The sequence below is a fragment of the Bos indicus genome, chromosome 7, assembly GCF_029378745.1.
Source record: "Bos indicus isolate NIAB-ARS_2022 breed Sahiwal x Tharparkar chromosome 7, NIAB-ARS_B.indTharparkar_mat_pri_1.0, whole genome shotgun sequence".
In the NCBI taxonomy this organism is placed as follows: Eukaryota; Metazoa; Chordata; class Mammalia; order Artiodactyla; family Bovidae; genus Bos; species Bos indicus.
Window position 1 is genome coordinate 3,110,778 of NC_091766.1, and position 14,815 is coordinate 3,125,592.

Sequence of the window (14,815 nt, forward strand, 5' to 3'; positions counted from 1 at the left end):
ATTATTTTGACTTGTACTTTTAAAAACTATGAATCATTTTTAAAGTCCCTTATTGAATTTGTTGCAATACTGCTTCTGTTTTTTTTGGCCACAAGGCATACAGAATCTTAGCTCCTTGATCAAGGGTTGAACCCACAACCCCCTGCATTGGAAGGTACAGTCTTAACCACTGGGCTACCAGGGAAGTCCCTGCTTGTACATTTTAAGATAACATATTAATATATGGAGGCTGTATTTCTAGAAGGAGATTGGTGGTGAACTTTTGTAGCTGTGTCAGTCCAGAATTCCAGCCAAGGAGGAACACCTCTTTCCCTGTGTCCTTGACATTATCTTATCAGATACTGATTTATACTTACCTGATGAATGAAAAATAACTGATCAATGTAGTTTTCAGTTCAGTTCAGTTGCTCAGTCATGTCTGACTCTCTGGGACCCCGTGAATTGCAGCACACCAGGCCTCCCTGTCCATCACCAACTCCTGGAGTTCACTCAGACTCACGTCCATTGAGTCAGTGATGCCATCCAGCCATCTCATCCTCTGTCATCCCCTTCTCCTCCTGCCCCCAATCTCTCCCAGCATCAGAGTCTTTTCCAATGAGTCAACTCTTCATTGAGGTGGCCACACTATTGGAGTTTCAGCTTTAGCATCATTCCTTCCAAAGAAATCCCAGGGCTGATCTCCTTCAGAATGGATTGGTTGGATCTCCTTGCAGTCCAAGGGACTCTCAAGAGTCTTCTCCAACACCACAGCTCAAAAGTGTCAGTTCTTCAGTGCTGAGCTTTCTTCGCAGTCCAACTCTCACATCCATGTATAACCACTGGAAAAACCATGGCCTTGACTAGACGGACCTTTGTTGGCAAAGTAATGTCTCTGCTTTTTAATATGCTATCTAGGTTTCCTTCCAAGGAGTAAGCATCTTTTAATTTCATGGCTGCAATCACCATCTTTTAATTTCTTTTAAATTCATCTTTTAATTTCATGGCTGCAATCACCATCTGTAGTGATTTTGAGGCCCCCAAAAATAAAGTCTGACACTGTTTCCCCATCTATTTCCCATGAAGTGATGGGACCGGATGCCATGATCTTAGTTTTCTGAATGTTGAGCTTTAAGCCAACTTTTTTACACTCCTCTTTCACTTTCATCAAGAGGCTTTTTAGTTCCTCTTCATTTTCTGCCATAAGGGTGGTATCATCTGCATATCTGAAGTTATTGATATTTCTCCCGGCAATCTTGATTCCAGCTTGTGCGTCTTCCAGCCCAGCGTTTCTCATGATGTACTCTGCATAGAAGTTAAATAAGCAGGGTGACGATATACAGCCTTGACATACTCCTTTTCCTATTTGGAACCAGTCTGTTGTTCCATGTCCAGTTCTATCTGTTGCTTCCTGACCTGCATACAGGTTTCTCAAGAGGCAGGTCAGGTGGTCTGGTATTCCCATTTCTTTCAGAATTTTCCACAGTTTATTGTGATCCACACAGTCAAAGGCTTTGGCATAGTCAATAAAGCAGAAATACATGTTTTTCTGGAACTCTCTTGCTTTTTCGATGATCCAGTGGATGTTGGCAATTTAATCTCTGGTTCCTCTGCCTTTTCTGAAACCAGCTTGAACATCTGGAAGTTCACTGTTCATGTATTGCTGAAGCCTGGCTTGGAGAATTTTGAGCATTACCTTACTAGCGTGTGAGATGAGTGCAATTGTGCGGTAGTTTGAGCATTCTTTGGCATTGCCTTTCTTTGGTATTAGAATGAAAACTGACCTTTTCCAGTCCTGTGGCCATGGCTGAGTTTTCCAAATTTGCTGGCATATTGAGTGCAGCACTTTCACAGCATCTCTTTCAGGATTTGAAATAGCTCAACTGGAATTCCATCACCTCCACTAGCTTTGTTCGTAGTGATGCTTTCTAAGGCCCACTTGACTTCACATTCCAGGATGTCTGGCTCCAGGTGAGTGATCACACCATTGTGATTATCTTGGTCGTGAAGATTTTTTTTATACAGTTCTTCTATGTATTCTTGCCACCTCTTCTGAATATCTTCTGCTTCTGTTAGGTCCATACAATATCTGTCCTTTATCGAGCCCATCTTGCATGAAATGTTCCCTTGGTATCTCTAATTTTCTTGAAGAGATCTCTAGTCTTTCCCATTCTGTTGTTTTCCTCTATTTCTTTGCATTGATTGCTAAGGAAGGCTTTCTTATCTCTCCTTGCTATTCTTTGGAACTCTGCATTCAAATGGGTATATCTTTCCTTTTCTCCTTTGCTTTTCGCTTCTCTTCTTTTCACAGCTATTTGTAAGGCCTCCCCAGACAGCCACTTTGCTTTTTTGCATTTCTTTTCCATGGGAATGGTCTTGATCCCTGTCTCCTGTACAATGTCACAAACCTCATTCCATAGTTCATCAGTCACTCTATCAGATCTAGTCCCTTAAATCTATTTCTCACTTCCTTATAATCATAAGGGATTTGATTTAGGTCATACCTGAATGGTCTAGTGGTTTTCCCTATTTTCTTCAATTTAAGTCTGAATTTGGCAATAAGGTGTTCATGATCTGAGCCACAGTCAGCTCCCAGTCTTGTTTTTGCTGACTGTATAAAGCCTCTCCATCTTTGGCTGCAAAGAATATAATCAGTCTGATTTCATTGTTGACCATCTGGTGATGTCCATGTGTAGAGTCTTCTCTTGTGTTGTTGAAAGAGGGTGTTTGCTATGACCAGTGCATTTTCTTGGCAAAACTCTATTAGCCTTTGCCCTGCTTCATTCCATAGTCCAAGGCCAAATTTGCCTGTTACTCCAGGTGTTTCTTGACTTCCTACTTTTGCATTCCAGTCCCCTATAATGAAAAGGACATCTTTTTTGGGTGTTAGTTCTAAAAGGTCTTGTAGGTCTTCATAGAACCGTTCAACTTCAGCTTCTTCAGTGTTACTGGTTCGGGCATAGTCTGGATTACTGTGATATTGAATGGTTTGCCTTGGAAACGAACAGAGATCATTCTGTCGTTTTTGAGATTGCATCCAAGTACTGCATTTCGGACTCTTTTGTTGACCATGATGGCCACTCCATTTCTTCTGAGGGATTCCTGCCCACAGTGGTAGATATAATGGTCATCTGAGTTAAATTCACCCATTCCAGTCCATTTTAGTTCACTGATTCCTAGAATGTCGACATTCACTCTTGCCATTTCCTGTTTGTCCACTTCCAATTTGCCTTGATTCATGGACCTGAGATTCCAGGTTCCTACGCAATATTGCTCCTAAAGAGCAATCGGACCTTGCTTCTATCACTAGTCACATCCACAACTGGGTGTTGTTTTTGCTTTGGCTCCATCCCTTCATTCTTTCTGGAGTTATTTCTCCACTGATCTCCAGTAGCATATTGGGCACCTACCGACCTGGGGAGTTCCTCTTTCAGTATCCTATCATTTTGCCTTTTCATACTGCTCATGGGGTTCTCAAGGCAAGAATACTGAAGTAGTTTGCCATTCCCTTCTCCAGGGGACCACATTCCATCAAACCTCTCCACCATGACCTGCCCATCTTGGGTGGCCCCAAACGGCATGGCTTAGTTTCATTGAGTTAGACAAGGCTGTGGTCCATGTGATCAGATTGGCTAGTTTTCTGTGATTATGGATTCAGTGTGTCTGCTTTCTGATACCCTGTCACAACACCTACCAGCCTACTTGGGTTTTTCTTACCTTGGACGTGGGCCAGGAGTCGTAAGAGACATGGGTTCTGTCCCTGAGTTGATATGATCCCCTGGAGGAGGAAATGGCCATGCACTCCAGTATCCTTGCCTAGAGAATCCCATGGGCAGAGGAGCCTGGAGGGCTACAGTCCATAGGGTCGCAGAGTCAGACATGACTAAGCAACTGAACACCTGTGGGTCATTTAAAATTACTTTTGGGGCAGTTTTAATGAATAATACATCTTATACCAAAGAATTTTGTGACCACTAACATTGTAAATCTAAGAAGTCTCCAATTAGCCCATTATGTTAAAAATCATGTTATATATTAAGATAGCTGTCAGCATAGTCTTCCTCTGATTAACTCACTGACATTTCAGAGAGCTGGGGGCTGGTGAGACTATAGGTAGTTTCCTGCCCTAAAACTAAAATATAGCTTTATTTTATGTTTTTTTTTGAGTGAAATGCAAATGTTTTTAATAGCTAACTGTATTTCCTTCCCTTGAACTGTATGTTCATATCCTGTATTAACAGTTAATTCCTTAGTTATTGATCTAGAGGAAAGGATACAGCCGTGTCCACATATGTAAACGCACACGTGCACATACCCACATACAAGCAAAGACATTTGGCCCTTGGCCTGGGGTCTGAATGCAGCATTTCCCCTGATCTTTGTCCGTTGGTCTTTGGACTCTATACTACTTTTTTCTGTGCAGAGATTCTTGTATATTTCATCAAATGTATTAAATTTTCAAGGCATTTTGGGTTCTGAGTCACTCTGATAAAGGCCTTCCTGATTCTAAGAATGTTCTATGAGCCTCTCGTTTTTCCTCCAGCTCTTCTGTGGGGTCCTCTTTGTGGTGGGGTTTCTGTCCTGCTCGGCCTGTTGCTTGTCCCTGGTGCCTTCTCCGCTGAGCCCAGCTCACCTGATGACCACCCTCTTCCCTGTACCTCACGCATGGTCCCCGCACCCCTAGTCCGGCACCTGCATGAGGGCTCGTCCTCTGGTGCTGCACTCCAGGCTGTAAGCTCGCAGGCTGGCCACGCTGTGTCCACTCTGATTGTTAGGGGCCCTGGAGCCCTCATAGAAGAGGCGGGGACAGGCCGCCTTTGGATGAGGGGTGCCAGGGGATGGAGCAGTGTGGCCCCATTGGATTCTAGCCTCATGCCTACCATGGGAACTGGGTGGTGGCTCAGAGGAAAGGCCTGGCCCTTGGGCCTCCGGCCTCAGCCATGTGGCTGCATGGCTGTCAGATGGACGTTCCTGGACTTGGACATCCTTTTGCCCAGAACAGATGTAGACACCACCTGGCCTCAGGAAAGGGTCAGCTTGCCTGTGGCTGTGTTTATGGAGCTGCCTCTGATCCCCTGATGGGCATCCTGAGGTTAGATGGGAGTGGAGCTACCTGTAGCTATGCATGCTGTCGAGTTAGCTCCCCATGGGCAGTGTGGACCCAGGCTGGCACCAAGTGGGTGGGAGGCCCTGAATTCCATCCCCACATGCAGAATTTGGACACAGGTGCTCCCACTGCCTCCTGGAGAACTGGAAGGCAGCATCACCCGCCACTTGTCTCCCTCTCCTCGTCCACACCCACAGTGACCCTTCCCAACTCTGCCCTAAGTTCCCCCAGGATGGCTTTGGCAGTAGGGGTCCTCTCGGATGCCGAATGTTTTGGCAGTGGTGGGAGCTCGCTTAATCTGGGAGAATCCAGCCTGGGGGGTGTGCTGGTGGGAGGCTACAGTGCTTTAGCTGTGTGGCACGCAGTTCTGGGCACAGCTGTTAGCATTCCTGTCTGGGGACAAGTCTCCACCGTGTGAGCTGTCTTTGTGTGAGGAGTGGGGCTCTCCCGGCTTCCAGCCCCGGGTCCTCTGGCCCCTGCCTGCTCCCTGCCCTGGTGTGGCAGCTGTCCTCAAGCAGGGGCCCAGGAGTCCACAAAGCCGTCCCCTGATGTCAGCTTCTGCCCCACCCCCATCTTTTTAGGCACGATGTCCTGACACTCGGTGAGGGGTGCAGGTGACCGCAGCCCGGCATGTGCCGCTGCCCCTCCAGTGCATTGTCCCAGCTCCAGGCTCGTGTGTCTTCTCCCAGACGGCCTCACTGCTTCTGCGTCCCACTGCTGCTGAGTGGCCCGCAAAGGGTCTGTCTGCATCTGAGGGGCCTTTGGAGCTTCTCTCCTAGCCAGCACCCACGCGGGCCTCCCACCGCATACCCAGGAGCCTCCTGATTCCGAGTGTTGCTTACGGAGAGAGGAACAGGCTCTTCAGCGCGGACTTGAGCTGGCAGGGCTGCTGCTCACCCACCCTCTCAGTCGCAGAGTTGGGAGCAGGCGCCACCTCTGCTCACGGGTGCAGCAGTTCTCGGCACTGTGGGGAGCAGTGCCAAGGCCTGGGATGGGTCTTCTCAGGGTGCCCACCATGGCCTTGCTCATGTGGCACCTACGTGTGCAGAGGTGGGGGGTAGCAGTCCTTCCTGCCGCACACCCCTAGACCTGACCGGTCTGCTCTGGCGATCTGGTAGCTTCCTTGCCCAGCTGCTGCCTGGGCCTCAGCACCCTGCTTTCCTGTTCTCAGGGAGCTGATCAACGAGGCTGAGACGGGCGACTCCTTCAGGGCCTGGGGTCCAGGGGTCTCCGAGTAGGGCCGGTTCTGCTTTGCACAGACCCCACCCTTACCCTAAGGGTACATGCAGCTATGCCCCTCTCCATGAGGCACGGCAGGGCCTGCTGAGGTGTGTGTGCAACTACCCCAGGCTGTCCCCAGAGGAGCCTCAGCCTGCAGCGAGAGTACTGGTGTCTGCTCGAGGGTGGGGTCTTGGAGGCCCCGCCCACCTCCCCGCCCCTGCAGCGGAAGACCCCGCCCACACCCTGTTCCCGGCAGAAAGCTGCAGCTCTCTCTGTCAGCCCAGGGCCAGTGTTCCCCTGAGGAGTTTTGGAAGGACAGCGGCAGGGGGAATGGGGCAGGGCGTGGGGCTCCAGTATCTGTGGACTCCTGCCAGCCCTGTTTCTTGGGTTTGGCTGGCGTGAGATAATGGGGGTGGACTTGTTTCTAATGATGCCCTAGTAGGGGGCGCTGAGCCCCATCCCCATCCAGGTGGGCACTTTTCCCTCCCAAGGGCTGAAGGTCTGGGTGGGGCTGGCTTGGACATATCTGGATCTCAGATGTACGGTTGTCTGTCTGGGGATACTGAGGCCCGTGCTTCTGGGCACAGAACAGGCAAAAGGCCAGGGCCAGTCAGTCCCTGGATGGAGCTGGTGGTAAGGAGTTAGGGCTGGAAGGCCAGACAGCAGAGAATGGCTCCGGCCTTGGCTCAGCCAGGAAGGGGGATGGAGGTGCCCCAAACCAGCAACCTCCCGAGTGCCGCTCGGGTCCTGGGCTGGGGGCCTCCTGAGCGCCGCTCGGGTCCTGGGCTGGGAGCCCCTTCTGGTGCACGTGTTCCAGGAGACTCGGCTGGAACCATGGGGGCCACCTGCACAGGCTGCAGGGGGACAGAGAAGGAGCAGGGCCTCCCCAAGGGTCTGCAGGGCTGGTGGGGGGCACCCCTAGCTGGAGGTGGCCGAGCCTGGAGGCCTGGAGCAAGCTGCGAAGCAGACATGGGAGTGGGTGACGGAGGGTGTGGCAGATGTCCATCTCACGCAGTCTGTGACTTCCGTGGCCCCTCACTGCCTTGGCTGTCTGTGCCTCTGGCCAGTGCCCTGGGCTGGGCAGCCCTCCCAGGTGTGTGTGTGAGTTTCTAGCCCTCTGTCCCTTCCCCTGCCATCAGACCTGGGTGGGAGGCTGGTGCCAGCTGGGGTGTTACTTTCTGACAAGAGTTGCTGGGGAGGGGTCAGCAGCCATGTGGGTGCCTGGGGTCTGCTCCTGGGGCAGCCCGAGAGAACCCAGTGCACACTGGTGGCTAGGCAGGGGTCCCTAAGCCATTGGCAGGGCAGGGTGTGAGTGATGCAGGGGCAAGCGGATGCAGAGACGATGCCTGGTGGGCAGGGGTCCTCGGGGCTCGCCCCCCGCCCTGCTGGTTCTCTGTGGACAGCCTGTCCCTGGGCTCGCTGCCCTTCTTGCCCTCCAGGGGGGCCCACCGGGGCTCCTGTTATGCTGCCACCGTGCTTAACAGCCGTCAGGTTCTGCTGCTGCCCCAGCGTCTGCAGCAGCTCACCCAGTGCCGGCTTCCCTCCTCTGGAGCAGGGCTCATTTTGGCCTCTGTGTGCCCAGGCTGACGGGCAGTGAGCCCCTGACCATCCTCCCGCTGACCCTGGAGCCAGAAGCAGTTGCCCAGGCCCACTACAAGGCCTGTGACCGGCTGAAGCTGGAGCGCAAGCAGCGGCGCATGTGCCGCCGGGACCCCGGTGTGGCCGAGACGCTGGTGGAGGCGGTCAGCATGAGTGCCCTCGAGTGCCAGTACCAGTTCCGCTTTGAGCGCTGGAACTGCACCTTGGAGGGCCGCTACCGGGCCAGCCTCCTCAAGCGAGGTGAGTGTACCAGGACCCTGGGTGGGAGCCAGGAGGCGGGACCTCCAGCCCCGGGGGGGCCCCGTGCGTCACTCAGCCAAGTTCCAGGTGGCTGGGCGGTGGATGGGACTTGAACCCGCAGCCCCCCTGCTTCTCCTGCCCTCTCCCCCATGCCTGGTCCCCCTCACACCTGCGTGGAACAGTTGCTGGTGGTACAAGGTGCATGTGGACAGGTGTGACAGGGCCCAGGGCAGCTCTGACGGCTCTTGCCACATGGCAGGGACTGAGGCCCAGTGCCTGCACGCAGGGCCGGGGGTCTAGCTGGTGCTCCAGTTCTTAGCATGGAGTTCCTCTTTTGTGTCTCCTTCCAGATGAGGGTGCCAAGGGGGGACTCTCATCTGAATCTCTCAACAGCTTTGTTTAAAAACTAGGGACCTGAGGCGCAGGGCATGGCAAGGCTTATCGAGGCCCATGGCCAGTCTAGTAGGTTCGAGACCCAAAGGGATGGGGTCTCTGAGTTCTGGGCACTGCTGTGGCTGCACTTCACTCGGGGTTCTCTGCCCCTGAGCAGTTCTGTGTCTGGGGCATGAGAGGGCACCTCCTAACCCCAGGAGCACATGTCCGCCCAGGTTCCCCGTGAACCACGCCATGGAGGATCCTTCCCACAGACCCTGCTCTATGTGGAGTGTGCATGTTGGGAGACCATGGTTTGGCTGCACCCGAGGGAGATGGGGGCCGCTCTGGCCCACTGACCCGCCCCTGCCCTCACCCCCAGGCTTCAAGGAGACAGCCTTCCTTTACGCCATCTCCTCCGCTGGCCTGACGCACGCACTGGCCAAGGCTTGCAGCGCAGGCCGCATGGAACGCTGCACTTGCGATGAGGCGCCTGACTTGGAGAACCGGGAGGCCTGGCAGTGGGGCGGCTGCGGAGACAACCTCAAGTACAGCAGCAAGTTCGTCAAGGAGTTCCTGGGCCGGCGGTCTAGCAAGGATCTGCGAGCCCGCGTGGACTTCCACAACAACCTCGTGGGTGTGAAGGCAAGCCGGGCGGGGCCTGGGGGCGGGAAAGGGTGCAGGATCGGGGGGCACGGGACAGGGCATGAGATGGTGTGGGTGCAGTTAGCATTGGCTGGGGCACAGAGTGGGAAAGGGTAGGGGGTGGGCAGGGTGCATGTATGTTTAAGGGGCTCCGGTCCAGGAGAGGGCTGGGGGTCTGAGAGGAGGTGCAGGTGGCTGCCATGGTGTGTCTGTCCCAGCCACTGGGGCAGCCGGGGCCTTCAGCCCTTCTGCTTATCAGGCTCATTACTTACCCAATGGGCAGGGTACTAGTTGTCATGGGGAGCTCTGTGGGGGGGGTGCCCCACGGTCTTGCATGGTTGGGTAGAGCCAGAAGTCCTACTTGCTGCTGGCTGGGGAGCAGGGAGGGGTGTCCTGGGTGGTCAAGTCCGCAAGGAGAGTCTTGTCTACTGGGCACCATCTAACCAGGTGGAGAATGGACTAGACCCTACCTGTTGGGGCTGAGGAGTGGGTGGTCCTATCACCAGGGACCTAGGGGAATGGCAGAGTTAGTGTGTGGTTCAGGGGTTCTGGGGAAATGCTCGGGGTGTGGCTGGCCCAAGCTGGGGAGGTGCTTCTGCCTCAGGGGCCCTGTCTGTGGCCAGGGCTGTTCTGAGGAAACTCAAAACAGAAGACTCAAGCTGGAAAGGACTGTTGCAGCTCTCTTGCTGTAGGCAGCCACTCTCTACCCCAACCCGCCCCCCGGAAGCCCCTCAGCTCCACACCCTGGAGGAGGCATCGGGCCCCACCACCTACACTGTGCACAGAGCACCCCACCCTCTTAGCCCCTGCACAGCCTGGACAATCGAATGCCTCCCAAGGCTCAGCCTGAGCTGTGGGGCCGTCAGGGGCGGGAGTGGGATCTGCGTGCTTGTGGGGCAGCCCTTGGGATTTGGAGTCCCAGCCTGGGGGCTGGAGGGGGGTGATGAGGTAATTAATACCAGTCCCATTCTGAGCCCCTCTTTATTGAGAAGCCAGGGTTCTGAGGTATGGGCTTATTAAAGAATCAATTTCCCCCTTTGCCACAGGAGCTCTGCCTGTCCTTCCACCCTCTGGGGAGGGGTGCAGGCTGATTAAATCCCCCAGGGGAGGCCCTTTCTTTTCCTCTGCACTCGCCCTTTTGTAAGCTATTAATGAAAAGTCAGAATATGAAAGTGCTCCATTAGCTCCACTGGTCCTGGGTAAGCCACATTTTAATTAAATTTGTCCGGGTTTCTCAGCAAAGTATCATTAAATGTGACTCTTCTGTTGCCTGGCTGGAGGGCAGCTATGTTTCTTAATCCCCCTTGAGTTGGCTCTCCCTGGGGGCTGTGTGGGAGCTTGGGCCTGGCTTGGGGCCCACTGGGAGGGGAACCTCCCCTTTCCTTGCCATTCTCTTCCCCACGTCTCTCCTGGGACCCCAGTGTGGGAAGTCAGGCGGGAGGCCCTGTGGGACAGCTGGCCTGACTCCATGGCTTTGCATGTGGGACCCAAGTCCTGCGAGGGGAAGGGCCGGCCTGAGTCTTCGGCAGCCTCTCAGATGCAGAGCAGAAGGTTGGTGCTGGGCCATGCCTGCCCCTGCCTGTGTGTGGGGGTGGGCGCAGCCCTCTCCTGTCTGCTCCTCGCTGGAGGCTTTCTCCCTCTTTCCAAGTTACCCTTGGCAGGGTGGAAGTTGGTGCCTGCACACGCGGTAGCATCTGGTCCCTATGCCCAGGCAGAGACATGGTCAACTCAGAACGTACACTCTGGTGGCCAGTTCTGTCCACTAGGCACGCTGACTTGCTTGTCCTTAAATTTTCGAGGAACAGACTGCTGAGAACAGACTGTGTGATCCTGGGGAGCACTGACAGAAGGGCTCGTGGGGAGGTGTGCCCTGCCCTGGCAGGGGACATCCTGGGATGTGGAGAACGGGAAGGGGGCACCTTGGTGGTGCAGGAGGCAGATTCAGGGAGCTGTGGTGGCTTCTCTGAAGTTGTGGTGCTGGCTGTGGCATTTCTGTCCTGGGTGATCCATGGCTCGGAGAAGACGGGCTGTTGGTGGGAGCCAGGAAGCCTGGGTGATAAACAGTGGTGACCCACTGGGCCATGAAGTCTGCCAGACATCCCTGCAGCCCCTCTGAGAGTTGTCTTGGGGGTGGTCTCCAGTCTGCTCAGGGTGGCCCTCACGCCGGCCCCCCTCTCTCTCACCAGGTGATCAAGGCTGGGGTGGAGACCACGTGCAAGTGCCATGGCGTGTCCGGCTCGTGCACCGTGCGGACGTGCTGGCGGCAGCTCGCGCCTTTCCACGAGGTGGGCAAGCGCCTGAAGCACAAGTACGAGACGGCCCTCAAGGTGGGCAGCACCACCAACGAGGCCACCGGCGAGGCCGGCGCCATCTCGCCGCCACGGGGCCGGGCCGCCGGGGCGGGCGGCGGCGATCCCCTGCCCCGCACGCCGGAGCTGGTGCACCTGGACGACTCCCCCAGCTTCTGCGTGGCTGGCCGCTTCTCCCCAGGCACTGCCGGCCGCAGGTGCCACCGTGAGAAGAACTGCGAGAGCATCTGCTGCGGGCGCGGCCACAACACACAGAGTCGGGTGGTGACCCGGCCTTGCCAGTGCCAGGTGCGCTGGTGCTGCTACGTGGAGTGCAGGCAGTGCACCCAGCGGGAGGAGGTCTACACCTGCAAGGGCTGAGCCCCCGCGCCTGGCGGGCCGCTGCAGGGGCACGGGCCGTGCGTGCCAGCTGAGGGTGGTAGCGCTGCGGGGGCCGAGTCCCTGGCCTGGGCGCCCCCAGCACGCTTGGCTGCAAGGCGGGGGCAGAGGCCTGGGGGCGGGCTGCATTGGCCGTCTCCAGCCCTCTGTCTCCTCCTCTCAGAGGCCCAGTCTGGTCTCTGCGTCCTCCCTGCTCGTCCCTCCCCGTGACCTGAGAGCTTTGCACGGATGCTTTCCAAGTTCCGTCCCCCCAAGTCACCAGCCGCCTGTCGTGCGCTGGGTGCCCTCTGAGGAGCAGCGGGCACACCTTCATGACCACACGGGCTCTGTGTGGGCTGACCTACACCAGCACTGGCTTAGAGAGTCAAACCACTAGGAGCGAGAGCAGACGCCTGGCCGCCCGCTCGTGGGGGTAGACTGCTGGCCCCCTGACATCAAGTACTTCTCTTTGGAGTAGTATCAGTGACTTTTAAGTTATTTTTATTTAACTAATATATAATATTATTTTCTCCGTCCCTGCAGCCTCCCAGGCTGTGGCTCCTCCCCGTCTCAATAGAGCCTGGTCTGGAGGAGCCCCTTCCTCCCTCCCCTCCAAACCCCCTCCTGACTGACCTGTTTGCCTGATCTGCTTTGTCGTTTGAAACCACTAAATCAAGAGAGACATTGCTGTTGTTGTTTTTAAAGAAGTAAAGCAAGCTGTGTCTGGCCGCCACCCTCAGGGTTTCTGGAAGCCAGGTCCCATGGTCCAGGTTGGCTATCCATAGCAAGGCTGACCAGGGAGGTGGACGGGCCCTCCTCTGCACCCCGAGGGCACATGGATCCACACTCGAGACTCAATGCAGATTCTGGGACTGGGGGTGGCAGAGGGCAGCCTGTTCTCCCCCAGAGGTGGGCATGGGCGGAGGGGTGGGGCCAGCCTCTTGGAGGTTCATTTCATGAGGAAGGCACAGCTTGTTCTCTGTCACTGTAGGGGAGGCGGGGCGGGGGCGGGGTGGCGCAGACATGGGTGGAGAGAGTTTGGAGATAGGATCTGGCAAACGGAAAGTGTTCTCCTCGGTCGTGCTGTCGATTTTGCAGAGAAGGGAAAAGGATGGCCATCACTGACCTGATTTGGCTGAGGGTGTGTGCACACGTGTGTGCATGTATGCGTGAGTGTGTGGTGCGTGTGCATGAGCATGCTTGTGTGAATGCATGAATGTCCATCTGTGCGTATGCGGTGCGTGTAAGTGCAGATGCATGCTCGTGTGTGCGCACATACATGTTTCCATATGCATAGTGTGTATCCGTGCATGAGAATGAGAGCATCTCTGCCCGGGTGTGCGTGTCCGTACCTGGGTGCATGTATGTGTGTGGTATGTGTGCTTGTGTGTGCATGCGTGTGGTGGTGTGGTGGTGTGCACACTGTGTCGGTGCGGTCAGTGTTGGCTTGGGCGCCGTTGCTAGGTGTGGAGCTCTCCTGCCCATGTTGGGAGGGCCTCTGGCCCTGGCCCCGTCCTGCTCAGCTCTGTGACTGTGCTCGGAGGGTGCGCACTGGGGTTTGGGCAGGCGTAGAGCTGGGGCAGCTGGTGTGGACGCGGGAACTACTGAGTGAAGGGATTCCTTGGAGTCCGGGGGGCTTCGGGAACCCTGGAGACTGACTGTGTTTGTAAAAGAAAACCTATTTATGTGGATGTGGGTCTCTTAGTCCCTGTTTGATAGTGTAAATAGTAGAGTTTATTCTCCTGTGGTTCAGAGAACATCCCCGTGAAGAACTGCATGCTGACAGAGTGGTGCAGCCAAGGCATGTTCCCTGGGCGGGAGCCAGGGTGGGCTCTGTGGCAGTGGGTGACGTGGGGCTGCCGCTTGGTCTCCTCCACACTTGGCTGGAGGGCGGGGGAAGGCGGGGGCGCGCCCCAGTTGTCCCCAAGCATCCCCACCTGCTGGGGCCTGGAGCAGGCAGAGCTGGCCATGTTTCTATGACAAGACTGTAGCTCGGTCACTACTGGGTTGGAAGGGCAGCAAGTCAGAGGAAGGATTTTTTTTTTAAGTCAAATACCACATTTAGCTCTATGTCATAAATATTAAGAAAAGTATTTTTTTAAACAAAGCAGATTGAAAACGTCTGCTGGCTGGTTTGTTTATACATAAATATATATCAGAATGTCTTGCTAAGCGAAGAAGCACTCCTGCGGATGGAGCCTCTTATTAACATGCTTCTTGTCTGTACAGCAGAGGATCTCTCAAAGAAAATACGTCTGTGGCGGGGTCCAGACCCCCCAACCCCGGGACCGCGGGGGCAGAGCCATGCTGAGGGGCCAGGCAGGTCCCGGCCACCTGCTCTCTGCTCAGCGTGCACAGATGCCACTCTGAGCTTGACCAGGCCAGGTGGAGGCGGGCGGGAGGAGAGGGGCATTCACACACGAGAGAAGTCTTGTGTGGGCCTATTGATTTCTCTACCTCATCTGTATAGTGAGTAGGTGTGTACTCGAGTGACTTGGAGAATGTATTTATTTAATGGCCTTGTGTAACAGAACAGAAACAAATGGAAACACTAAATAAATGTATTTTTAAATTATAGCCTCATCTCCGTGGCTGCCCTCAGAGGGGTTCCAGGGGTCCTGGGGAGGTGGGCCTGGAGGAGGAGCAGGGCCCAGGGAGGTGAGAGGGTTTGTGGAGTAGAGGGGTCTCTCACAGACCAAGTCCAGCCCAGCCCTGCCCAAAGGTGGGAGGGGGTGGCAGCTCCCGGTTAGCATCTGAAAGGCAGCCGCTCTCACGTGCAGAGAGCGTATCCCAGGTCCCCAGGCACCGAGTGGCCCCATGGATCCTCTCCTAGGCTGGTCCTGAAGGACCAGGTGCCCAGCCCCGTCTGGCTCGGCCTCTGTCCCAGCACTCCCTCAAACAGTGCTCTCACTAACAAAGTGCCACAGAGAGGGACTCTCCCACTCTTTGCCTTGAAGAAGGAGTATGGGGACAGCTGGGGTGCTTTGCT

General features: G+C 55.2%; 1 protein-coding gene across 1 annotated transcript in view; it reads left to right on the forward strand.

Annotated features, from left to right (window-relative positions):
* Window positions 1–14,403, forward strand: part of WNT9A (Wnt family member 9A) — a 29,821-nt gene extending 15,418 nt beyond the window's left edge. The window contains exons 2-4 of the mRNA XM_070792385.1: window positions 7,887–8,143; window positions 8,898–9,160; window positions 11,347–14,403. Of these exons, the coding sequence (XP_070648486.1) occupies window positions 7,887–8,143; window positions 8,898–9,160; window positions 11,347–11,829 (1,003 nt within the window). The 3' untranslated portion in view covers window positions 11,830–14,403. The remainder of the gene's footprint in view (window positions 1–7,886; window positions 8,144–8,897; window positions 9,161–11,346) is intronic.
* The last annotated feature ends 412 nt before the right edge of the window (window positions 14,404–14,815 follow it).